Here is a 26,386-nt window from a genome sequence, read left to right as displayed (position 1 = left end):
ATCCACACCCCCTCCCCTTTTTGCGGAACCCTCCTTTTTTGAAATTTCAGTGTCATTTTCCTCAGCCCCATTTCAACCGATTTTGAAAATTTTTCTGGAGGTTATGTATATGCTTGATAGGTAACCCCACAAAAATTTTCAACCCCCTCCCCTCATATTTACCCCCCAAAATGGCGTTTTTTTCATTTTTTTAGGCCTATTAACAATCAAGATTGCGAGGTAAAATTTTGTAAACACGTTTTTTGGATGTATTTTTGGCCCCCAAACATCATATACTATATTAGAAATTTTTGCTTTGGTGCTCCGTGGTAAAAACTTGAAATAATGTATCGTAGGGGGTGGGGGGTGAAATGGCAATTTTGAAAAAAACAACTATCAATGAGTAGGGTATCGTTGAGCACGAATATGACCTCAGATTTTTTGCTACACTCACCTACCCCTCTCCAGAGCCCCTCAGCCCCCTCAATTTTCACGATTTTCGAAATATAGTTATTTTGATGATGTTGGTGTCGTTTTCATATGATTCGACACCGCTGAGCACGATTATGACCTCCGATTTTTTGCTACACTCACCTACCCCTCTCCAGAGCCGCTCAGCCCCCTCAATTTTCACGATTTCCGAAATATAGTTATTTTGATGATGTTGGTGTCGTTTTCATATGATTCGATACCACTGAGCACGAATATGACCTCAGATTTTCTGCTACAATCACCTACCCCTCTCCAGATTCCCTCAGCCCCCTCATTTTTCACGGTTTTCGGAAGAAAATGACGATTACAACTATTCCAGCGACGAAAGTTATACAACAGATGATGACATTAGTGATGATGACGATTAAGTGAATCACAAATTAACATTTTTTACTTTTTTTTTATAAGTATTTCGTTACCATATTTTTTTCTTGTGATTTTTTATGTACGTAGGTAGTCATTGAATTATAAAATACATACTCATACATACTCAAGTTACAGTTATCATGAATAATTATTATGCCACATATGCTCCGCATACCTATACAGTCCAGTACACATACAGATTGTTACGTTTTCCGCGTGGAAAAAAATTGAAGGGTCCACCCCCCTCGAGGGGGAGCCATGTGCTGTAGCTCATTCTACGAGAAATTTTATGTACAATAATAATAAACTTATGTAATTTTCCCATAGCAATGAAACCAACATCACCAAAATAACTTTATTTCGAAAATCGAGAAAATTGAGGGGGCTGAGGGGCTCTGGAGAGGGGTAGGTGAGTGTAGCAAAAAATCTGAGGTCATATTCGTGCTCAGCGGTATCGAATCATATGAAAACGATACCCTACTCATTGATAGTTGTTTTTTTCAAAATTGCCATTTCACCCCCCACCCCCCTACGATACATTATTTCAAGTTTTTACCACGGAGCACCAAAGCAAAAATTTCTAATATAGTATATGATGTTTGGGGGCCAAAAATACATCCAAAAAACGTGTTTACAAAATTTTACCTCGCAATCTTGATTGTTAATAGGCCTAAAAAAATGAAAAAAACGCCATTTTGGGGGGTAAATATGAGGGGAGGGGGTTGAAAATTTTTGTGGGGTTACCTATCAAGCATATACATAACCTCCAGAAAAATTTTCAAAATCGGTTGAAATGGGGCTGAGGAAAATGACACTGAAATTTCAAAAAAGGAGGGTTCCGCAAAAAGGGGAGGGGGTGTGGATCTAAAATTTTTTGCGCGGAGGTTTCTCTATGGTACCCACTTTTCATGCTAATATCAACTCGAACGCTGTCGGGGACCATTTCACCCCTCTTAGGCGCCTATAGACGTTTTGTATTTTTCAGGGAACCCCCCTTTTTTGAATGGTTGTGGTTCCAACCCCCTTGAGGGTAGAAGAAAAGTTGATATGTCACTAGATCGGAAATTTGACGTAGATTCTTGTGTCTAACCTCATTTTTCGCTAAAATGCAATGCGGGGGAGAAAATTGCAAAAAACTGGTTTTGGGGGGCTTAGATCCACAATAGGGGAGAAAGCGCACCAGGGACGACCGGGGACTCATCGGATTCGTGTTCAGCACCAAAAAATGGACCTGTATACCAAAATTCAGCTTTCTACCTCACTTTTCCCAATGGAATGTTATTTTTCCTGGACTAGTAGGGGGTACAAGAAGGCATCGGATCAAAAAAATAAGCTCATATTCGTGTTCAGCGCCTTCGAAAACATACTATTCGATATATCGCATGACTTGGACATTTTGCTTCTGTTTTTGCCCCAAATTAGAGAGAGAAGCCCCCCACCCCCAATTTGGGTCAAAATTTCAGAATTTTTTTTGGCATGTGATATATCAATTGGCATGTTTTTGAAGGCGCTGAACCCGAATATGACCTTTTTGTTTTGATCAAAGCTCTCATAAGACCCCTAGTACTCCTCTATCCCACTCAGCATAGCCAAAATTCAAGGAAAAAGATGTCAGACTTTCATTAGTGTGACAATATATCGTCTATAGATGCCTGATTTTGATCTTCAATGAAAAATCTGGATGAATTATGAGTGGTGGCAGGAGTCAGATCAAAGAAATAAGGCTATAAATCTTAGGTTCACTAGCTTTAACAGGGTGTCCACAAGCCTGGAAAACCTGGAAAAGTCAGGGAATTTTGGGAATTTACGGCATTTTTTACTCAAAAGTCACGGAATTTTGTAAAAGTTTACTTCAAACAGATGTTTCCATTTCTCATAATGAAAAAATTCACCTTTGCTTTGCTCAGTCAATTTTTTTGCTGGTCGGTTTTGTCATTAATTGCCAAATTCCCAGAAAGTCTTGTTTTTTGCAAAAATTGTTGAAGTCTTGCATGTTATCAACTGTGACCCGCTCTGACAAAACTGACCATTTTGATGAAAAAAAGTTTCCAAAATAGTGACGTTTAAAATGTATTTCAAGGGTTCAAAGATCAGATTTTTGAAAAAAAAAACATTTTTTGAAATTTTGTTGAAATGGTTGTTTTTGTCAGAGTGGGTCACTTTCACTTAATGAGTTATGATTGTGTAGGTACCATTAATCAATTTGGCTAGAAGAAGAGTCGAAAAGAAGAAGAGTCGAATACCTAGATGAAGAGAAGAAAAGACGAAAAGACAAAAAGACGAAAACACGAAAAGACGAAAAGACGAAAACACAAAAACACCAAAAGACGAAAACACGAAAAGACGAAAACACGAAAAGACAAAAAAAATGAAAAGACAAAAAGACAAAAAGACGAAGACTACGAAGAGTCGAAAAGACAACGAGTCAAAAAGACGAAGAGTCAAAAATATGAAGAGAAGAAAAGACGAAAAGACAAAAAGATGAAAAGACGAAAACACGAAAACACAAAAAGACAAAAACATGAAAAGACGAAAAGACAAAAAGACAAAAAGACAAAAAGACGAAGACTACGAAGAGTCGAAAAGACAACAAGTCAAAAAGACGAAGAGTCAAAAATATGAAGAGAAGAAAAGACAAAAAGACAAAAAGATGAAAAGACAAAAAGACAAAAAGACGAAGAGACGAAAACACGAAAACACGAAAAGATGAAAATACGAAAAAACAAAAACACGAAAAGACAAAAACACGAAAAGACAAAAAGACAAAAAGACGAAAACATTAAAAGACGAAAAGACAAAAAGACGGAGACTACGAAGAGTCTAAATGACAACGAGTCAAAAAGACGAAGAGTCAAAAAGACGAAGAGTCAAAAATATGAAGAGAAGAAAAGACGAAAAGACAAAAAGATGAAAAGACAAAGAGACGAAAAGATGAAAAGATGAAACAACAAAAAGACAAAGATGAAAAGATGAAAAGAAAAAACAACAAAAAGACAAGACAGATGGAAAGATGGACAGATGGACAGAGAGAGAGATGGAATGACTGAGGATGATGAATGGATGGACAGAAAGACTGGATGAAAGAATAATTTAATAAAAACATAAAATAGAATAAAATTTCAGTATTCAGTTCAGTGTTCTGTCCAGTTCATCATTCGTTTCAAATTCCTATGAAAGATGTTTGAGGGGTCAAATGAAAATTTTAAAAAGTTTTTGAAAAATGATGTTCTTCTATTGGGTCTATGCTTGAATACGAATTATTAATATAATTTTTGTTCTTTTAACAGAAGAACGTCTCTCTTTTTAAAAATCTTGATAGCAGCGATGGAGCTCAGCACCTTAAAATCTTGACTTTTCCCACCAAAAAACAAAAAAAAAAAAATCCCACCAAGTTTAAATAAGGGCTACCCTACCAAGCACACACCCACACAGTCATGCTTAGAAAAAAAGTGCACAACTGTAGATCCATTAACGATATTTGGAGCTCATGATGTTCAAAAAAATCCCCCCCCCCCCACCTGATAACGTGTGTAATTTATTTTGCAAGAATCTGGAAAATTGGAGAAATTGGTCTGGAAAACCTGAAAAAGTCAGGGAAAATAATTTCCAGAAATGAGTGGACACCCTATTGAAAAACATATCATATTTGATGTATTGTGCGACTTTGTTAGTATTTTCAGATTTCAACTTTTCTAGAGGAAGTTGTGGTAAAGTACCTAGGAGTGCAGGAATAGGTCGAATCGAAAAAATAAGGCTGAATTCGTGTTCAGCACCTTCGAAAACATACTATTCGACATATCGCACGATTTCGACATTTTTTTTCGGTTTTCGTCCCTAATTGGAGATAAAAGCCCCCCCCCCCAAATTTGGGTCAAAATTTCCAAAAAAAAATTTTGGCATGTGATATATCGATTGACATGTTTTTGAAGGCGCTGAACACGAATATGGAATTATTTTTTCGATCAGAGCTCGTCCAAGGCACTTACGTGTCTCCTGTCTCGTTCAATTCACAGTTTTATGGTGTATTTTGTGTAAATTCTTCAAGGTTTCGTAACTCTTCAAGAGCTACCAACACGGTATTGAATCACCTCTTGTGATAGAGCTGTAATGAGGGCAGAAAAAATATCTTTCCTAATTTTAGTTCAATTTCGATCTGATCGTATCATCGATTTACATTTTCAGAGATAATTTTGCGCCTTCGATTCTACAGTCGGAAAATCTATGAACGTTCATGTTGGTTGGATTACTTTATTACCAGTAAAATTATTCGACACCTGTTACAGAACTTCGCGGTTGTATGTGAATGTGTACAATCTTTTAAAATATTATCGTATTTCATCAAAGTAACAGAACTATGTGGACGTAAAGCCAGCAAAAGCGATAATTTCAACGAAATTATGTTCCAAAAGCGGAAACAACGCTTTGAGACGCAACAAATAAGCCCGAATAACCCAAAATCCAAAATTTCAAACATTTCAAAGTCGACATTTTTCAGTTAAAAATGTGCGTGGTACTTTTGAAACGAAATACCTACGTTCAGGTAAAATGAACCCCTGACTCTGGTCTCAATATTATTTTAACGTTTAATTTTCAAAAAAAAAAACAACTATGCGATAAACGTGTAGTGTGTCTCTTTTCGAACGAACGACGAGGGTGAATTTGGGACTAATCAACTCGATAATTCTTATTTAGTAGTAGGACGTAGCACCTACCAATAATATATAGTTAATAGCAGTAGAGTATAGAAAGACGTATTTGTACGAGAAAATTACCGAGTTCTTGCGACGACATCACGTGACCATATTTGTACTAATGGAAATTATCAAGAGCAAGTGTAAATAGAAAATCGTAACGTCGTAAAATTTCGTCGACGCGAATATTACAATATATTACGTAGTATTATAACAAAACTCCTGTCTGCTTATTATATAGTTGTATGTATTAGTACCTATATCTACATACATATACATTCGTACTCCAACGAATGGTAGGTCCTACCTACCCAACCAGGCACAGCTAAAAAAAAAAAAAGTCACTCGAATACGTGACTGAAATTTACGCAACATCGAGAGTGAAGTAAATACAAATAACAAAAAAAAAGAGAGAAAAAAGGAGAAGCACATAACAGAGTTGTAACAACCATTTTACTACTTCTTGATCCAATTTAATTTGCGGACAAGGATCGCGTTCAAAATGCCAAATCTAATTTCTCAAAGAAAACACGTCCTCGTGTAAGAAAGAAATTCACTTAAACATCTCGAATCATACGCCTGAATACTGTCGACGATGTGGAAGAATAAAAAAAAAGGGCGGCAAAAAATTTCGTGGTCTTGCTTTCCAGACACGATTTTTTTTTTTTCGTTGATAGGTTGGCCGTTGGGGAGTTGGTGAAAATGCGACGACGAAAGAAAATTTCACTTAACGAATACTTAACCTACCTTATGCCGAATTTATCGAGTTCACAAAAAACAATCGTCTCGGTTATCCAATTCGCAGTCAGAAGGAAGAAATTGATTACTTTATCAGAATTTCGACGTGTCTGGAGGCGAGGACATATCTGATTTCATGTGATGAGGGGGAAGGGGAGGAAAAAACAGTAAAAGATTCGCGGTAAGTTCAAGGCAATTTAATTTTTGCACGATTGCTTGAAAGCAACAGAATAAATGTACCTAAAACAACATTTGAAAAAGTTATTTGTAAGTTATTTGTAAGTTATTTGTAAATTATTTGTCAGAATTTTGCAAAAATGAATGCAAATTGCTTTGAAATATGTATCTTTTAAATTTAACAGTAAAAATTGATTGAATTACCTATTCATAAATTTCAATTCTTAATTTTTGTCATCAGTTTTCAAGCATTTTTGTCAAGTTTTTATGGATCATACACGATTTTAATCAATTATCTGTCAAGACGATAGGTTTTCACCCTTATAAAAAAAAGCATTGGAGTCAGGAAGGGCTTATATCGAAAAAATAACGTCATATTCGTGTTCAGCACCTTCGAAAACATACCATTTGATATGTCACACGACTTCGATATTTAAAAAAAATTGTTCGCCTCAAATTAGGGATTGAAGCCCCTCAAATTTGGGTCAAAATTTCAGCATTTTTTTTCGGCGTGTGATATATCGATTGATATGTTTTTGGAGGTGCTGAACACGAATATGGCATCATTTTTTCGATCAGACTTCTCTTACGCCCCCTCACTCTCCTTACCCCATTTGGGAATGTATAATTCAATTTTTGGGTTTTTCACCTCCACAGAAGAAGTTGAGGAGAGAGAATAAATGAGGACCAAAAAATTGAAAAATTGTGTCTCTTTGTGTATTTTTACTCATATTTTCAACACAACAAAGAACGATAAAACTGAAACTGAAACAGAAAAATTAGGAAAAAACTGAAACAAAAACCAAACCTGATGAAAACTAAAAAACTTGAAAACTGAAACTTTTATTTTTTCTATTTTTCCAGCCCTGATTTTAGTTTACATTTTTCATTTCAGTTCTTGATTGCATTGATTTTTCGCTTTTAGTTTTAGACTTCGCTTTATTTTCCGAGGTTTTGATGTTATTTTTATTTTTCGATTTTATTTTCAGTTTTTGACCTAAAATTTCAGTTTTTAATTTGGAGTTTTCAGTTTCATTTTCAATTTTCGCTTTCACGTTTTGCTTTTATATTTTCATCAAAATCTAAAAAAAAAATCAATTTTTCAGTCTTCGTTCGCATTTATTTCAATACTTTTCGATATTATTTTCATTTTTAAATTTAAATTTAAATTTTTGGTCTGACTTTTAGAATTTTGAATATCATTTTCAACTTTTGATTGAGTTTTGGAGTTTTCCGGTTTTTGCTTTCATTTTCAGAACTTTTAATTTTACAAAAGTATGTTTTTTTTTAAATTTTATTTTCAGCTTCGAGCCGATTTTCAAAATTTTTATCTTCATTTTTGGTTTTTGAATTCATTTTCAATTTTAATTTTTGATTTTAGGTACCTACTCTCAGGTTTTCCCTCAATTTTCTGACTTCTGAGTTTAAAAATGTTATTTACAATTTATACGATCTCAATTTCAAGTTAGAGATAACATTTATCAGGTTTTCGATTCCATTTTCATTTTTTAATTTTAATTTCAGAGTTTTTGATTGCATGAATTTTTGGAGTTCCGATTTTATTCCATTTTTTTTTCATTCGATGTTTGAAACTTTTCGATACCTATTTAATTTTTATTATGAGTTTCCAATTAAATGTTTGTCAGAGTTTTAGTTTGATTGTGTGTTTTTTATTTAATGGATTCGAATTTTCAATTCCATTTTCAGTTTGCAATTTCAATGTTTAATTTGAACTACCTATTTTCTGATGAAACTTCCACTTCATTTTCTGGGTTTTTCGTTTTTTAGTTTCAGAATTTTTTATGTTTATTTCTAGAGTTTTCTTTTTTTTCATCCTTACATTTTTAATTTGATGTTCAGAATTTTCAATTTACTTTTCAGTTTTAAGTCAACTTTTTGTCGTCATTTTGCGATTATAATCATAATTATTTTCAATTTTCAGTTTTCTTTTTTGAGTTTTCAATTTTATTTTCATATTTCGATTTTTTTTTGGAATTCTCGATTCAAATAAAGTAATATTCGTCGCCGTTGAAGACCCTTCTTCATCTGAAGAGTCTGCATAATTTTTGAAAAAATCGTGTTTTTTTTTACTTTAAGCCCCATACCCAGTCTGTTTTGGGAAAAATGGCTCTCGTCAAAACATCGAAAAATATCATTTCTGAAACCGAAGGAATATTTTAGAATACAGTAGTGATAATTTCTAAGTCTCTGTTTTCAAAATTCAAGAAAAATAATTCGGTAAAAATTTATAACTTTTTTCAATTTTTTGAGATTGGCAATATTTTTATTTTCGAAAAAACGTGTTCTTTTTTACTTCAGCCTCCCTACCTAATCTCTTTTGGGAAAAATGACTCCCGTTAGAACATCGAAAAATATTATTTCCGAATCTTAGGAATATTTTAGAATACAGTGGTGCCAATTTTTAGACCACTATTTTTAAAATTTTTAAAAAATACTTGATTCTGCAAAAATTTACCTACGAGTATGTACTTGGGTAATTCTCAAAAAAAGGTAAAAATCGTGTACATGGCAAATTTCTCAAAAGTTTTAGCATGAAATTTTTGATTTTTTTTTTTTTGGTCCATTCAAGGATCATCCCCCACACATTTCACATATGATATTGAGATTTTTAGCCCCTCCTTTCATTGGTGTACATTCGATTTTATACCCCAAATGTCCTTCGACTTGGCTGTCACACGCCATGTTTTTGAAAATAAATGTTATAAGTGTCATGAACTTCATTTTTTTGGGGGAAAAATTGACACATTCTCATTATCATAGAACACGAAGGTCCATCATTGTGCAAATTGCAATTGGAATAAGTCCATAGGAAGCTCTCATTTCACATTTGAAAACTGTCACACACTTTTTGCACAAATTTTAGAGCAATTTTCAATTATTTTTGGTAGCTTCCCAATCCAACATTTTTTTCTGGTGAGTGGCTGCACTGGTTCACTGTCCTCATAAAAATGTTACCCCGCAATGTTATTTTCAAAACCTACGCAATGGCTCGTTCTGATCGTACTTGTCTCTGAAAATATGATATTTCGCAAAATCGGTGTCCTTCGGCTTGCCTTTTTATTTACCCTGATGAGCCCGCCAAAAACGATAATTAAGAAAGGGAAGTTATTCTACATGATAAGTACACATTTATTACGTGTTAAAGCTCGAATAATGTCCATTAGGTAAGGCTAGAAACGAAAAAACGTCGAGATTGTCCTTCGGCTTGTCCAGCGCCCATTTGTCCGTCGACTTGGCCAAATTTCAGACAGCTGTACTTTTATCGCGCTAGTCGACATATTATACGATATAATACAAGCAAAATTTGACATTTTCTCCCTCCCCGCACCTCACCTCTACCCCTACCAAAAAAATAAGTCCAGATTCGAACTTTGCGGCCTGAAAAACATGAATCGACATATTACACGATAATATGTATAAGCAAAATTTGACATTTTCCCCCTCCCCACGCCTCACCCTCCACCTCTACATAAAAAATGACTCCAGATTCGAATTCTACGACCTCGAAAACATATCAATCGACATATTACACATCGATGAGGGTCGAATCCTAATTATCGCTGTTTTGGGGGGACCGGGGTCCACAGTAGGGGGATTGAATTGAGGCCAACACTAGAACAGGGATCTGGGACACCTATACAAATGATTCCCACTTGAAATTTTCCAAAAAAAATGATTTTTATTTTTCAAAATTATGCACATCAAAATTTACCTTTTTTTGAGAATTACCTACCCATTTATGAGTTTTTTTTCGAGTTTTTGGAATTGGCCATTTTGGTGAATAATTGGCATCACTCAGGTCACGAGGCAGAAGCAAAAAAGCCACGTTTTTTTTCCACTCGAAAATACCTCCTCTTAGAAAGTTTATATCTCTTTTTTATGGACAGTGGACACCTCCGAGGCTATAATAAGATTTCCAGTAAGACTTTCTCAACTCAAAACTCAGATCTCCACTTTGAATTTACTCAGAATTCTCCAGCATTTTTTCCGTCCTCGTGGTCCGCCTTATAATAAATATACCACCGACGATCGTATACCGGACCCCTCTCCCTCCCCCGCCCTCAAACTAAACCATCGTAATTTGATACTTCTTCATCGTGTATATCGTTGGTTGGGTTCATTTCTGCAGGTAAAATATCTCTGGAAAATCGAAATCCCCGCAATTTCGAAGCTGTGTGTCTTACGTATAGGTATTTCCCAGCTCCATTCGATGAATTTAAATAACCTTTTAGGTATCACGACTCAACGAAGCAGGTACCCAACTACCCACACGTGTACGTAAACGTACCTACTCGTACAATGGTATCCAAAACACATAAATACCTACCTAGCCGTGTATTTTTTTTATTTTATTTTTTCGCAAATCCTGATCTAATTGACAAGATGGCTATTTTGTCTCGTAAAATAAAGAAGGTATACAGATACACGAGTAATTTAAAATTTCAAACGTTTTACTCGTATTTTCTATAGGTACCCAAATCAATGTCACCAGATTCTCTTTATACATAATACCTGGTATATTCGCGATACCAAGAAAAACGTCATTCGATCTGATCTCCTTATTATCTACCCTATTTTACGACCACTACATATAACAACCTACGACAGTACCGACAACACGTAGATATAATTGATAAATAACCATGCAGGGTAAAAAATATACATACGACTCGTACATATACCTAGAGCTACTTTGTTTACCCACATACTACACCGTTAATATACAATATACATAAGAAAAATCGCAGCTAGGTAAATGGAACCCATTCTTGGTACACGATACAACGACCACCAGGACGACGATGTGCATATCAGTGAAAATTTGTAAAATTTTCTCCATATCAATATGCGTTTCACGGTCCATTCTTCGGGTTTTGGGTTTTAGTATTGAAAAATGAGCGACATTATCGTCGTTTTGCAAACAGTACCGTGGCGAGCTTACCCTTATAAAGGAAAGGTTATGTATAAAAGATGATCTACTATGAAATTCGGGTTTACCTTCCCGATGATAATTTAGCCTTCGGTGAAAGTACCTATTCCCGCGTTTATGAAAATACCTACCCCGAGTAAAATAAAGAAGCAAAAAAAAGGGTGTTTGCATTTTTTCTCTCTCTCTTTATCTTTCCATGTAACAAGAGAACTATATGATAGGACGATATCTATACCTATCCACTTGTGCTTCGCTTGACATTTCGTTTCGTTCGTTTTTTTTTTTTGTAGTTTTCGATTCATTATTACGACGTATTCTCGGTATCGTGTTTGGTAGTTTGCAGGTAGTTATTAATAATAATAATCATCTAGAAATCAAAATAAATCAGCGAAGCAAAGACTATACGAGTATAAGGGTACATTATACGAGTAATATTGGCGTGAAGTAGCTAAAACGTCTCTCATGTGACTAGTTTACATAAGTTAGTAGGTAAATACAGCGAAGAGAAAACTATAATATACTCGTATGCTCGAGTACAACGAGCTAAAAGTTCCAATATGAACCGTCACCCTGCCCATTTTCAAATTGTACGATTTTTATCCGTTTAACAGCCTTTTCTTTTCTTTCTCCATTGTACAAGGTAAATACATACTTTACACGTTGTATTTTTGATTTCGTTTATTCTGCCTTCTGCCTTCTTCCTTCACTTCCTTCCTGCTTTGCTGTCTGTCTTTTCTCCGCACCGCACGTGACGGCCAAGCATCGTCATCGTTACCTTTACTCCTCCTTGGGAAAATAGCTGGTAATTTAATCATCCGATTTTTTGCCTCCTTTTGTAGCCTACAAGGTGAGGGAAAAGAGGAAAACGTTCCGAAGGAATTCACTTATCGTTATTATTATTTTCGAGAATTTTATTTTTATTGCGAATATATTCGGGAAAAAAATAAGAAGGGAGAAAAAACTTGGCAAAGTATTGCAAACTGCAAACTTTTTCTAAGCGAAGATTTTCACTCTTCCGGTGATTTTACTTCATTCTTTAGATATAGTTTACTTTACGTAAGTAAGTATACTGGATACGTATATTTCTTTCTTTCTTCGCGTTTTCCAAGTACTGTACGAGTAGGTATGGATGTTATTCGAACTTGTGGCGTGAGTTTTTTCACATCTTTTTCTAGCATACTGACGTTGAGTTGCACGGTGATATGGTCGAGAGACTTGAAAGTTTTTCAAGAAATACAATTGTAATGTTTTTCACGAAAAATCAAACCTATATGGTCCAGATATTGAGCGCAGATCACCTGGGGAATATTTAACAGCGGAATAAAAAAGTTCTGATGTCGCTAGCGTAAATATTTTGGAATATTTCGCTCGTTGATCTTGGAAAATTCTGCAAGATGAGGTTTAATCGAAAAAATAATCTTATAGTCGTGTTCGCAGACTTTGAAAACATATAAATCGATATGTCACACGACCGGTACAATTTGGTTGCGTTTTGACGCTTTTGGAGGAGGAGAAAGGGGGTACTAGAGGCCTTGAAGGATGTCTGATCGAAAAAATAATGTCATATTCGTATTCAGCGCCTTTGAGAACATGCCAATCGATACGTCACATGCTGAAAAACATTTCCGGAAATTTTGATTCATTTTTTTGGGTGGGGGGAGGGGCGAGGGGGCTTCTCCTTCTCTTAACGAATCGCTCGCAAATAACATCATTCAAGAAGTTTCATTATTATTAAATCGTTCGCGAACGAATTTTTCAGATGGCATGTTATAAAAAATGTTAATGAACGTAATTTTTCGAATGAATCGTTCGTGAACGACACTCTGGAGTGCATCATTTGCGAACGACGTTTTTCAAATGTTTCGATCGTGGACGTCATTTCATGAATCAATCGTTTAAAAACCACATTTTCTGAATGAATCGTTCTTAAACGACATTTCTTGAAAGAATTTTTCTGAATAAATTGTTCTTGAACGACATTTCTTGAAAGAATCGTTCGTGAATGACATTTTCTGAAAGAATCGTTCGTGAACAACATTTTCCGAATGAATCGTTTGCGAACGACATTTATTGAAAGAATCATTCGTGAACGACATTTTCTAAATGAATCGTTCGTGAACGACATTTTCTAAATGAATCGTTCGTGAACGACATTTCTTGAATCAATCGTTTAAAAAGCACGTTTTCTAAATGAATCGTTTGTAAACGACATTTCTTGAAAGAATCGTTGGTGAACGACATTTTCTAAATGAATCGTTTGTGAACAACATTTTCTGAATGAATGGGTTGTGAACGACATTTCTTGAAAGAATCGTGTAAAAACCAGATTTTCTGAATGAATCGTTCGTGAACGACATTTCTTGAATAAATCATTCAAAAACATTTTCCAAATGAATCGTTAGCGATAGCGAATGACATTTCTTGAAAGAATCGTGTAAAAACTAGATTTTCTGAATGAATCGTTTGTGAACGACATTTCTTGCATGAATCATTTAAAAATAACATTTTCCGAATGAATTGTTCGTGAATGACATTTCTTGAATAAATCATTCAAAAACAACATTTTCCGAAGGAATCGTTCGCGAACGACATTTCTTGAAAGAATCGTGTAAAAACCAAATTTTCTAAATGAATTGTTCGTGAACGACATTTCTTGAATCAGTCGTTTAAAAGGCACATTTTCTAAATGAATCGTTTGTAAACGACATTTCTCGAAAGAATCGTTTGTGAATGTCATTTCTTGAAAGAATCGTTCGTGAACAACATTTTCTAAATGAATCGTTTGTGAACGACATTTCTTGAAAGAATCGTGTAAAAACCAGATTTTCTGAATGAATCGTTTGTGAACAACATTTCTTGAATAAATCATTCAAAAACCACATTTTCCGAATAAATTGTTCGTGAACATTTCTTGAAAGAATCGTTTGTGAACGACATTTTCTGAATGAATAGTTCGTGAACGACATTTCTTGAAAGAATCGTGTGAAAACCAAATTTTCTAAATGAATTGTTTGTGAACGACATTTCTTGAATCAGTCGTTAAAAAGGCACATTTTCTAAATGAATCGTTTGTAAACGACATTTCTCGAATGAATCGTTTGTGAATGACATTTCTTGAAAGAATCGTGTAAAACCCAGATTTTCTGAATGAATCGTTTGTGAACAACATTTCTTGAATAAATCATTCAAAAACCACATTTTCTGAATAAATTGTTCGTGAACATTTCTTGAAAGAATCGTTTGTGAACGACATTTTCTGAATGAATAGTTCGTGAGCGACATTTTCTGAATGCATCGTTCGTGAACGACATTTCTTGAATAAATCATTCAAAAACATTTTCCAAATGAATCGTTCGCGAATGACATTTCTTGAAAGAATCGTGTAAAAACCAGATTTTCTGAATGAATCGTTTGTGAATGACATTTCTTGAATGAATCATTTAAAAATAACATTTTCCGAATGAATCGTTCGTGAACGACATTTCTTGAATCAATCGTTTAAAAAGCACATTTTCTAAATGAATCGTTTGTAAACGACATTTTCCGAATGAATCGTTCGCGAACGACATTTCTTGAAAGAATCGTTTAAAAACCAGATTTTCTGAATGAATCGTTCGTGAACGACATTTTTCTTGAATGAATTGTAAAAAACATTATTTCCCGATGAATCATTCGTAGATGACATTTTGTGAATGAATCGTTCAAAAACGTCGTTTTACGAATGAATCATTCACTACTGAAACTTTTCGAATAAATCATTCAAAAACGAAGTTTTTTCAATGTTTTTTTTGCATAAAACATTTTTCTCGAATGAATTCTTTACAAACTTGAGAAAAGTCAAAATGAAACCATATAGAGCTAAAAATTTGATCAAAATTGCAAAATGAAATTAAAACTTCTAAAAAAATTGAACCAAAGAGTGAAATTATTCAAATTGAAAATTTGAAATATATATCAGAAATTAGGTAAATATAGTAAACAAAAAATAAAATCTAAATTGTGCAAATTAAATTGAAAATTTTGAAAAAAGTTGTTGCAAAAAAAGAAGAAAAAAATAGAAAAATGGAAGCTAAACCAAAAACTCAGAAAATAAAATTGAAAACTAAAAATTAAATCATTAAAAACTGAAATTGAAATCAAAAAGCCAAAATAAAACTATAAAACTAAAAATTTGAGCAAAACTGCAAATAAAATTGAAAATTCTGAAAAAATTGAACTAAAAACTGAAAATTAAATCAAATCAAAATTGTGCGAATGAAATTGAAAATTCTGAAAAAACTTGCTGCAAAAAATGAGGGGAAAAATGGAAAAATGGAAGCTAAACCGAAAACTCCGAAAATATTCGTGAAAACTTCAGTAAATCACAGTTAATGCGAAAACTCTGAATAAAATGTAAAAACTGAAAATCGAATAGGGAACTTTTTAAATAGCAAAAATCAAAAAAGAAAAATCCGCAAAATGAAGCAAAAAAACAATAATAAAATTTCTATAAAAATAAATAAAAATCGAATCAAAAACTACATTCTAAAATTTAAACATTCCAAAAAAAAAATCGAACAAAAAGTAAAAATGAAATTGAAAAATGAATTGGAAGAATAGGTAACCAAAAACTCGGAAAATGGAGTCGAAAACTCGAAATGAAATGGAAGACCAAACAGCAGAAACTGAAAATTTGATTTTAATCAAAATTGAAATCAAAAAGTCAAAATATTTTGGTAATTACTCGAACATCAAAAACTGAAAATAAACTCCAAAAATGAATGACAATATAAATTCGAAAATAAAAATAAAGTAACCTCAAAAAACTGCAAATAAGATAAAAAATTAGAGCAAGAACTGAAAATAAAATGAAAATTTGAAAGTAGAATCGAAAACTCATGAAAAAAATAGAATAAAAAAAGTGAATGAAACCGAAAAATTTTGAATTTCAAAGTGGAAAATTCTCATACTTATCCAGTCTAATTTTCGTACAAATTAGTTGAGTAGGTAGTAGGTATACCTACTTCAAAAGAACACTATTTTGTATACACATAAAAAAAATTTCTGACCTAGACCAATATTGTGCCTCGTACTCTAAAAAAATGGACCTCTTCACATCGTATCTGGGTAGGCGTCGATCGAATAATTGGATATATTTTTGTCGTTGTATCGATTAGGTAGGTACTATGGTAGCTCGTGTCTTTTATGTAGTCTTAAAATAATCCTTTGATGGGATATTCATCCCAACGCTTGTGAAACAGGTAATCGCCAAGGGTCATTAGATTTACAAGTACATTTGTTACGTAGACATAGGTATTGGTTTTCTATCGTCTGTGGCATGGTTCGTATAATAGTGAGATATAGATGAAGATGGTGATGATGCAGATACCCTATGTATTATTTTAGAGCCTGTAGTGCTCATATTTATCTACCTACCAAATACTCTTTTATCGACGTCGATAACTTTCAAAGCGATAATCTCATTGCTTTCATCTTTTCGCTCGCTATTTGGTTCTTGAAACGAAACCAATTGAAAACCATGCTCAAAGGTATATATTCAGTCTAATTGTAGGCAGCTGATCACGATGCAAGCCTTTATGCGAGATATTTTTGACACTTGTGTAAAGATAGGTACAGCTATATCTACATCTACAGCACACGAGGCAGTAATTTAAAAATTTTTGTGCTGATTCAATTAGCCCATGCCTATGTTAAGTGACTCGTTCAACCTTCAGTTTGAAATTAAAGGAAGGGAGGGGGAGAAAACAGATAGCAAAAATTTTCCAATTTAATTATCACGAATGTACATACATATTTCCATGCAATTTATCTGTTCTTTTAAGGCTGTAAAAACTTATACTGCATAATAAAATATGCAATAATATTCATTCCTGTCTATTTTCAAAATCAATCCGAAATCCCTCCCCCCCCCTCACATCTTCCTCTTCATTCGTTCATTTAGTCATTCACTGGCATAAATTGACCCTATATAGGAATATTTACTCGCAGTATTCGAACTGTGAGCTTCTTTTAACAACGATGAGAAGTTCATAACGTATTCAAACAAAACGTCAATAGTAAATAGTGAAAGAAATCTGAACGTATTCTACATACATATGAATACGTATCATATACAAAGGCAAAGATAGGCTGCAGAATACTTGGCCAAAAGACTTTCTAAAAAGGATGCTTTTGCCTTTGTCCGAATTCCCTCGATATCTACTACATGACCATTCGGTCCACTGGGTTCGACGTATACATCGCGTATCTGTATTTGACCAGGAACTGTTTTGATTTTAGTTTACACGGCGGAATACCCCCCCCCCTTCCCCTATATTTTTTTCTCGTACCAATCGGAAGTTTGAAAGTTATACTAGGAGTAGAATTGGCATCGGTGCTGACTTACCACGTCTATAATATGATGCAAAGAAACTCCGAAGATAACTTTGAGCGATTCGGAATAATTGACCGATGGCCTAACGGACGGTATGTACTCGGATAGTAGATGTTTAGTCAGTCTGTATTCGGCGTTTTCAGCATGGCTGCCAACTGCAACAGAATTTCACGTATATATAATTATTAGTAAGCCTGGGTTGTATAGGTACGAGTTATATAAGTACATGTGTATTTTATGTGGTAACACTAGATTGCCAATTTATGGCATAAATTTTTCCAACAATATCGAAACGGGGGGTTAGTCTTGTTCATTCGCGAGATTGAGAGATGAGGAGGCGAAGTGTAGGTATACGTAGCAGATGTTTTCGATGCGTCGACTCGTCTTAGGTTTTAATTTAATATCACGACGTTGTTTGAATTTTTCATATCAAAATCCAAATTCTTCATCGCGATCGTGATAGATATTTGGAAATGATGAAAAAAATATTTAATATAGGTATTTTTTTGCCATCGGTATTGTCTGAATGGTATTATTGAACATGGTGTGCGTGTGATGGTACAGATTGTATAGTGAAAAAATTAATTTATCAAATATGGCTTATTTTTGAGTGAGTCCTCCACCTCTCTTTATAGTTGACTTTTGAATGAAAAATTCCGTTTACTTCGAACGTCTAAATGAAATTTTCTGGTGACATTTTTTTGTCAGCTCGAATGTAAGGTATGTGTCTCTCGAAGTAAACTTCAAAGCAGTTACATACTAAAATGAGTTTTTCACTTGCCCTCTTTTTCAGAATCACGACTCGAACTTAAATCCTCCGTTTGTTTTGAGTTGAAAAAAAAATCATCGAAAAAAGAGAGGTTCAGGCAACTAGAAACCAAAAATTTTCTACAGGGCCCAGAACAATATTTGAAACTACCATCAATTGATTTGAGAGGTCAAGAACGAATTGTATTTTTCTGTTCCACTTTAATCAATTTTTATTCCATGAAAAAATAGTTCTTTGAATTTTTAAAAATTTTGTCAGAAATCCAATAATATAAATAAAAAATCGATAAATGAAGTTCAGCCCCTGAAATTTCGTTTTGTGGAGTATTCTCAAATGAGCATTCAATTTTTATTTGTCTGATCCGAAAATTTATTTGGTGGTTAGGATACTTTTTTTTATGAAACACAACAGGGTGTCTCAACAGGTCTACAAGTCCTGCAAGCCCCCCCCCCCCAGTTGTCCTGCTTTTCAACAATTTTATCAAAAAGTACTGCTTTTTTTTCAATCAAACTTGAGATTTTCAATTAATTTTAATTTTTTGTGAAATTTTGAAAAAATTTTTGTTGTTTTTCCCACCTGACATATAAAAAAAATTGTGTAGAAAATAATCTTTAGCAGATGGAAAAATACGAAAATTTTCAAACGAAGGAATCAAGTTTCAAAATTTTATTCAAAACCATCCAAAAACTCGAGAATTTTGCGTTGAAACTTCTTCTGTTGAAAATTATTATTTTGGTACCCCTCAAATTGTGAATTTTCAAAACGATTTCATCCATTTTCCTAAAATTTTGCCCCTTTACTTCACTCGGCCTTAAAAATGATGTTCTTTTATCTTTTTGAATTTAATTTTCAAAGATCAAAAACTGAAAAAGAGCTCCACAAAAACAAAACAAAAAACAAAAAAATGTGTATATTTTTGATTTTTGATTACAAATTCTGAATTCTGAATTTTTTTTTTATATTTAACTAAGCTACTAAAGTTTTCAATTTTTTTTTCGTATTTCTCTAAAGGAATTATCTACTTTAATTCGTACATGTTTTTATGCCAAGTAAGAACTGTAGAAAGTTAGTCATTTCAGAACTTCCAAAGAAAAAGTAATAAAGTGTACACTTCATCGAAAAAATAGGGGAGTGGGGAGGGGGTTCTAAAGGTAGTCGCGAAGAAAGTTTGCTTTGACGCCAGCCTCCCCCCCCCCCTGAAAAAATCGTAGAATGTCCAAAGACATTCAAAAAAAAAGAATAATTGACGTGTAAAATATTGACACCTCCTTCTCTCTCCTTCCCTCCCTCCCTTCCGCCCCTCGGAGTTATAAAGTGTTTGAAAAATGTCCTGCTGAAAGAAGAAAATACTGAATTGCTGTCTTCTCCTGTTCTGATTTTTGTACCTCTCTCTCATTTATGGGGAAACCTGAAAGACTGGAAGGTACTGAGAACTTGAAGTCCGGAGAAATTAATGATGTTCGAGCCTAGCATTCTCGAAGTAGTGAGAACTGACATGTCATGCTATATTTTCATATTTTTAAAAGATATTTGTATATTGTTCAAAATTTGGAGACTTGAAAGGCACCGAGGAGTCTTATGCAAAAAATAATTTAATATTTGAACTCAACACCCTCACAAATGTAACAAACGACTCGTCACACATTATTTTCAATTTTTTCAGTATTTTATGCTTGATGTTTAGGAACATTGAAGTAGATTCGCGGCGGTCAGGTTGTAAAAATAAGTCAATATTCGAAATTAACGTCGTTGAATATTAATAACGATCAATGTGTCACTTCATTCTTAACGCTCGATTTTAATTTCGATCAAAATGAAGGGGAGGGGCTCTTATGCTGAAATCTCATTTTGAAAGTCAGTTGATCAAAAATCATGAAAATGGGCCTTCATACTTCAGAGTGATTTTTAAAATTTGTATATCGTAGATTTCAACTTTCATCTTTTTTTTAAGAAAAGTAGAACGTTCAATGAAAATTCAAGTTCAAGATTTTCAAACTTTAATGGCAGATTTTAGTTTTTTAATTTATATTTTTTGAAACATTGCAAATAAATTTGTTCGAAGTTCAATCAATCTTGAGATATGGACCTTCAAAATCTGGAAGTTTTTTTCGTAAATCACAAATTTATTCGTAACAATCACAAAGTCTAACCCCCCCCCCCCCACATCTCTCTGCAGGGCTGAAACGAAAATGATGATAATTATTTTATTGGATCATCAATTGACCGAAGCAAAATTGCTGTACCAACACCCAAAACTAGAGTGGCTAAAATGACCCAGCAGCAATTATCTTGCAGTCGTATTTACGGCAAACTGGGTATGCAATTTTATTAACATCTGTGAACTCAAATTGCATACCCAGTTCGCCGTAAATAATGCAGCAAGAATTTGCTGACTCATTCTTGTTTGGTTTTCAGTTTGAATCCTCTGATTTTGAATTGGCAAAGGAAGAAAAATCGCCTTCATTGGTCCTTCAACCCCCCCCCACATCATGAGGCAAGTGTGGAGGTGGTTGTTCTTACTAGCAGTTGAGATTTTTCGACCCATCGCCCGAGTCGGAGTTTGATTGCTCAGGACTGCTGCAGTTTAGAGAGAATCTGTTTGCAGTGTTTTCAAGGTAAGAATTGAAAACAGTTTCATAAATATTAGCCAAAAATTTCAAAAGTTCGAACTTGAACTTTTTTGTGAAAATTCAAAATTTCCTATGCATGCAAAATTTTGGAACTATAATTTGAAAATTTGAAAAAAAAATCCACGAAACGAACATCATTTTAATGATATTTATTTACAACTCTGAACTTTTCGTGATGAGGTTTAAAAAGCTAGGGGTGCTGAGGACCCCCAAAATTTTGGTCAAAATGTGAAAAAATGTCACATGTTGTGTGACATATCGTTTCGTACGTTTTCGAGAACGCGGAACACGAAAATTGACTCGTTTTTTTGTTTGGACCCCTGTAAAGTTACCCATTTGCCCCACCCCCTTTCCTGAAAATTGAAAAAAATCGTGCGACGTATGTTTTATTAGGTTTTTAGCAGCGTTGAATACGAATATCAAGCTATTTTTTCGATTTGATCCTTCCCAAGTCGCCATTGGCTCCCAAAATATCTTCAAAGCTGAAAAAATCGTAAGATTTGGAAAACCAATGTGGAGCATCGTAGGAGTCGAATTGAAAAATAAGTTGGTATTCGTATTTAACGCTTTCGAAAACCTATAAAATGATGTATCAGACAACATTTCATTTCACTTTTTTTTATAAATATTTTGACCAAAATTTATGGCTCTGTACCCCCTTTTGGTTTTACGAATCCCACCACCGAAAGTACATATGTATGTAGTTGGTAATATGAAAATATGTATTCCGTTTCAAATTTGTAAATTATAGCTCTGAAATTTGAAAAGCTTTTGAAAATTGAGCTTTAAAAAAAAGCCCAACTTCAAATTTCCGAATGATTTTTTTGTGTAGGGGGGGGATCTTAAATGGCTTTTTCACGATGATTTAGGAAATCTGGCCGAATCTAAGCTCACGTTGCAGCGAAGCAATCCTCCTAAAAACCACGTGCGAAATTGAATAAATATTGCGTTGTCTGTCGATGTACGAGTACGTAGCTGTCGAAAAAAAAATGGTCTGAATTTTCCGCGTAATAAATCTCGAACTTGAAATTGAAACCAAACCTTACGAAACACGAGACTTTTCCACGAAAAGAGCGAGAGAGAGAGAGAGAGAGTAGAGGGGAAGAAAAAACAACAGGCTCGCCAAAACACTCGATTCGACATCAGGTGGCATCGTATATTAGCTTTATTTTAGCCAATTCATCGTGGCTTGCAAAAATGCTTCGAATTCACATCAGACATGTTTCACTTCCCTTCCTTCTTATGCTCATCTTTCGGTTGGAAAGGGGGAGGTGTGAACCTAAATGAATTTCCATAACAAACAACTGTGCCGAACACGGTTAATGACCTATAAACAAATTTCGTAAACCGTGAAAATCGTTTACACTTCGGATATAATTAATTAGCCAATAAAAATAAAACTATAAAGGCGAAGAAGGAGAAGGAAAAAAAAAGGTGGCAACAAAGTTTCCCATTTATTCAACCTTTTCTGGTTGGTTGGTAGGTAATTAATTAGTCGCCTATAAACCGATTATAAGTTTCTTGAAGTAAACTCGTTTAAATCGATTGCCCATTTAGGATTTTTCTTCGCGAGTTAACGTAATTTCACGACGACCAAGCGAAGGCAATTGTTTTTTTCCCGAGTTGCTTTTTAGCTGGTCGATCGAGATTTTACGAACTCATTTTTTTTTTTTTTTTTGTTGAGAGAAAAATAAAATGAGCGAGTTTCCGAGCGAGTACAAAGAGGCCGATTAAAATGATTTAAGAAAGACGAAACACTTGAACGATGGTGGATACCTTTTAACCACGAACACGCGAATAGTTATACCTATTAAAATCGATGAGAAATTTGCATCGTGTTAGGGTTACGTAAGGCAAGTTGCGAGCCCGAAACGAAATTTACGGTTAACTGAAGTGTAATTAAACTCGAATAGAAACAGATTTAATATAATCGGCGAGTAATTTCAATTATAGTACACACGATCTCGGCTAAACTGAAACATCAATACATTTTACTCAACTTACCTAGTCCCTATTCAAGTCTACACAACGAGCAGAAAAAAGACGTATCAAATTCCTCCTCCCTCCCCCATTCGTGCATCTTCTATACAGTCAAAAGTCCGGACCACTTCAAGTGTCGATAGGGTAGCCTTACCCTAAAAGACGAATAACTCTTCGGTTTTTTATTTTTATTTTACGGCGGCGTCTTTTTTCTTCTCTCTTTCAAAATCAGTGTTACAGTACGTAGTAGATAGTACCTAAGAATATTTTATTCCCCGTTCAAGAGTCGTTTCTCACTTGAGTATACTCTTGCGGTGCGGTTGAGCGAAGCGGAGACTTAATATTCCTTAGCTAAGCTGTTTTCGACAGATTAAAAAATTTCTCTTTTTAAAATTATTGAAAAGAAACCGACACGAAAGTTGCGAGTTTTTCACCAATTCTCTTCTTTCATCATCCGGTTACAAGACCGCGTGTTCAACAAGCTGTTGATAATTTGCGATAATATTTAAGCAATGTTGCCAATTTCCGACGCGTCTACCCGCGTCCGCGTCCTCTTCGTATCACGAGCCTTGTTCGAGGCTTTTCTTTTTTCTTTTGGCTTTTTTGTACGCCAATAAAGAGAATAATAGCGCCACTTCCAGGTACTCGTAAACCATCTTGTTCATTTTTCTCGCTCGAAAAATTCGACGTCTTTTTTTGGCCGAAATTCCGAGCGAATTTTCGCGGAAGTATTTTCTGCTCTGGAAAGTACCTACCGATATTTTTATCATATGATAAGTACAGACCACAGAGAAAGAACCTGATGAGTCGAAAATGCTCAAGAATGAGTTCGGGGGTCAAATTAATAAATTCACACCGAGGAGTGAAAAAATGTAGTACATTTGGATTTTGGAAGAAAAAACGATTTCTTGTAGCAAAAATGGTCATACAAAATAAACGAGGGGAGGGGAATGAACCGAGATCAAATCAGGAGGCAAAAGGAAGGTAATTTCAACGTCTACATACTACTGTTGTGTTGACAATTTCGTATCTAGTAATTTTAGCGTTTTTTCGTGGCTGAAACGATTTTTTTGTGTGGCGATTGGTGGTAACACTGATGTCCACATGTTGTACATTCGCCCTAGATGTAAGTTTTCATTCCTGTGGATTCATGTTTGTTGTAATAGCGTTTATGAAATTATAGATATTGAAACGGTTTGTGCGTTATTCTTCATTTAATTGAATCAAATACTACAGGTTATGGGCCCAGTGTCTTTCTGGTGACCTGCTAATCTCGTATCTTGTTGTTTATTGTGCTTTTGTTGCGTTTCGGTTTGAATTCAAACAGGAGGAAAGGGCACTCATGTGAAAAGTACTAAAGCATTTCTGGCACAGCCTGTACAACAATGACCATGCTAATTTCGATGTGAATGTTAACCCATCCACAATTCCACATCTGTCACTTTTGGATGCCACATGTCGATGTGAATTTTGACCCTGTGTTGAGCTAATTGTCGATGTAATTGTCGACTGATGTTGATCTGCATTTGTGTGACAATTTGCTCCACACAGGGTCGAAATTCACATTGACATGGGGCATCCAAAAGTGACGGATGTGGATGGGTCGACATTCACATCAAAATTTATGTCGACCTCCTGCTTTGTAAAGTTATAAAATTTGAGTTTAAAAAATTTAATTTTTTTCCACCCAAAAATGATTTCCTCTGATGTGGTTATTGCTCATGCTGAAAACAGCATGATGCAAAGTCCACTTCTGAAGAAGTACAGACAAAAAGTCTGCCTAGTAAAAAAGTTGAACAGAAATTCCTTATATCAAAGATGATGCAATACTTTATCTAAGAGTACTAAACTAATCCATTTTCATGTCATGTCGATGTTAATGTTGATGTGAAATTCGACATCAACAAATACTCGTACATCCACAATAACAACATCATTTCATCTACAACTCCAAACTGTGGAAAAGTGAATAATTTCATCAATTCCCTAAAAAATTTGTTTCCCTCATTGAATAAGATCATATTTTTGATTGTTTACTAAACTTTTAAACACTAAAACAGAAATTTTAATTCTGAAAAATTGGTCGACATAGTTGTAGATGTAAATTTTGAGCATTGAATTTTACATCTACATGTCGAGATGGCATGTCAAGGTATCAGAAATAATGATAAAATTTCGAAAATTTTCATTTACCTGGCTTTTGTATGGACAGAAGACTCCTACTAAATAATCAATTGATCACTTTTCCATTATTATGCTGAAAAAAAATGTAGTCGATGTTAATGTCAATGTCGACAATTGTTGTGCGGGAGCACCTGTTCAAAGGTAAAGAATTTTTAGAATGGGAATTCTGAGTCAAGACATGATTAAGAAATCTAGGATGCATTTCCATGATCCAAGAAGAAGATTACTGGAACTTTCCGATGGCGTGAAGAATAAAGCTATACCCATACAACAATTGTCGACTTTGACATTCACATAAACTACGTTTTTTTCCAACATGATGATGGAAAAGTGACCAATAAGTTATTTAATAGGAATCTTCTGTCCATAAAGAAGCCAGGTTAATGAAAATTTTCGAAATTTTCTCATTATTTCTGATACCTCAACATGCAATGTTGACATGTTGATGTAAAATTTGATGCTCGAAATTTACATCCACAACTATGTCGGCCAATTTTTCAGAATTAAAATTTCTGTTTCAGTGTTTAAAAGCTCAGTAAACATTTGAAAAGATGATCTTTGTTTGAAGGGAGAAAAATTGTTTAATGGCCTTGATAAAATTATTCACTTTTTCATAGTTTGGAGTTGTCGATGTTATGTCGATGTGAAAGTCTATCATCCACAAATACATCGGAACTAACATCAACCAAATTTTCAACGATTTCTCAAATTTGAAAAATTAAGTTGATATTGTGGATGTATTTGTTGATGTCGAATTTCACATCAACATTAACATCGACATGTCGTCGACATGAAAATGTATTAGTTTAGTACTCTCAGATAAACGATTGCACCTTTCAGTATAAAGAGTTTAATGTTCAACTATACTGAATATGGACTTTCTGTCTGTACTTCTCTGAGGTGGCCTCCGCGTTGATGCTGCTTTCGCTTTCAGCATGAGCAATGACCACCTAAGTGTGTAAGAGAAAATGATTTTTGGAAAAAAATTTCAATTTTGAAACTAAAATTTAACAATTTTGCGTAGCTGGAGGTCGATGTGAATTTTGATGCCAATGT

The 26,386-nt window shown here is 34.3% G+C and overlaps 1 protein-coding gene across 2 annotated transcripts in view; it reads right to left on the bottom strand.

The window, feature by feature from the left end:
- Positions 1-26,386, bottom strand: part of LOC135839353 (neuronal acetylcholine receptor subunit alpha-10-like) — a 198,087-nt gene that overhangs the window by 113,644 nt on the left and 58,057 nt on the right. For both annotated transcript variants that reach the window (XM_065355345.1, XM_065355346.1), the window contains exon 2: positions 17,780-17,922. In XM_065355345.1, the coding sequence (XP_065211417.1) occupies positions 17,780-17,922 (143 nt within the window). The remainder of the gene's footprint in view (positions 1-17,779; positions 17,923-26,386) is intronic.

This window comes from Planococcus citri, chromosome 3, assembly GCF_950023065.1.
Source record: "Planococcus citri chromosome 3, ihPlaCitr1.1, whole genome shotgun sequence".
Lineage (NCBI taxonomy): Eukaryota > Metazoa > Arthropoda > Insecta > Hemiptera > Pseudococcidae > Planococcus > Planococcus citri.
This window is presented reverse-complemented; position numbering and strand designations above follow the sequence as displayed.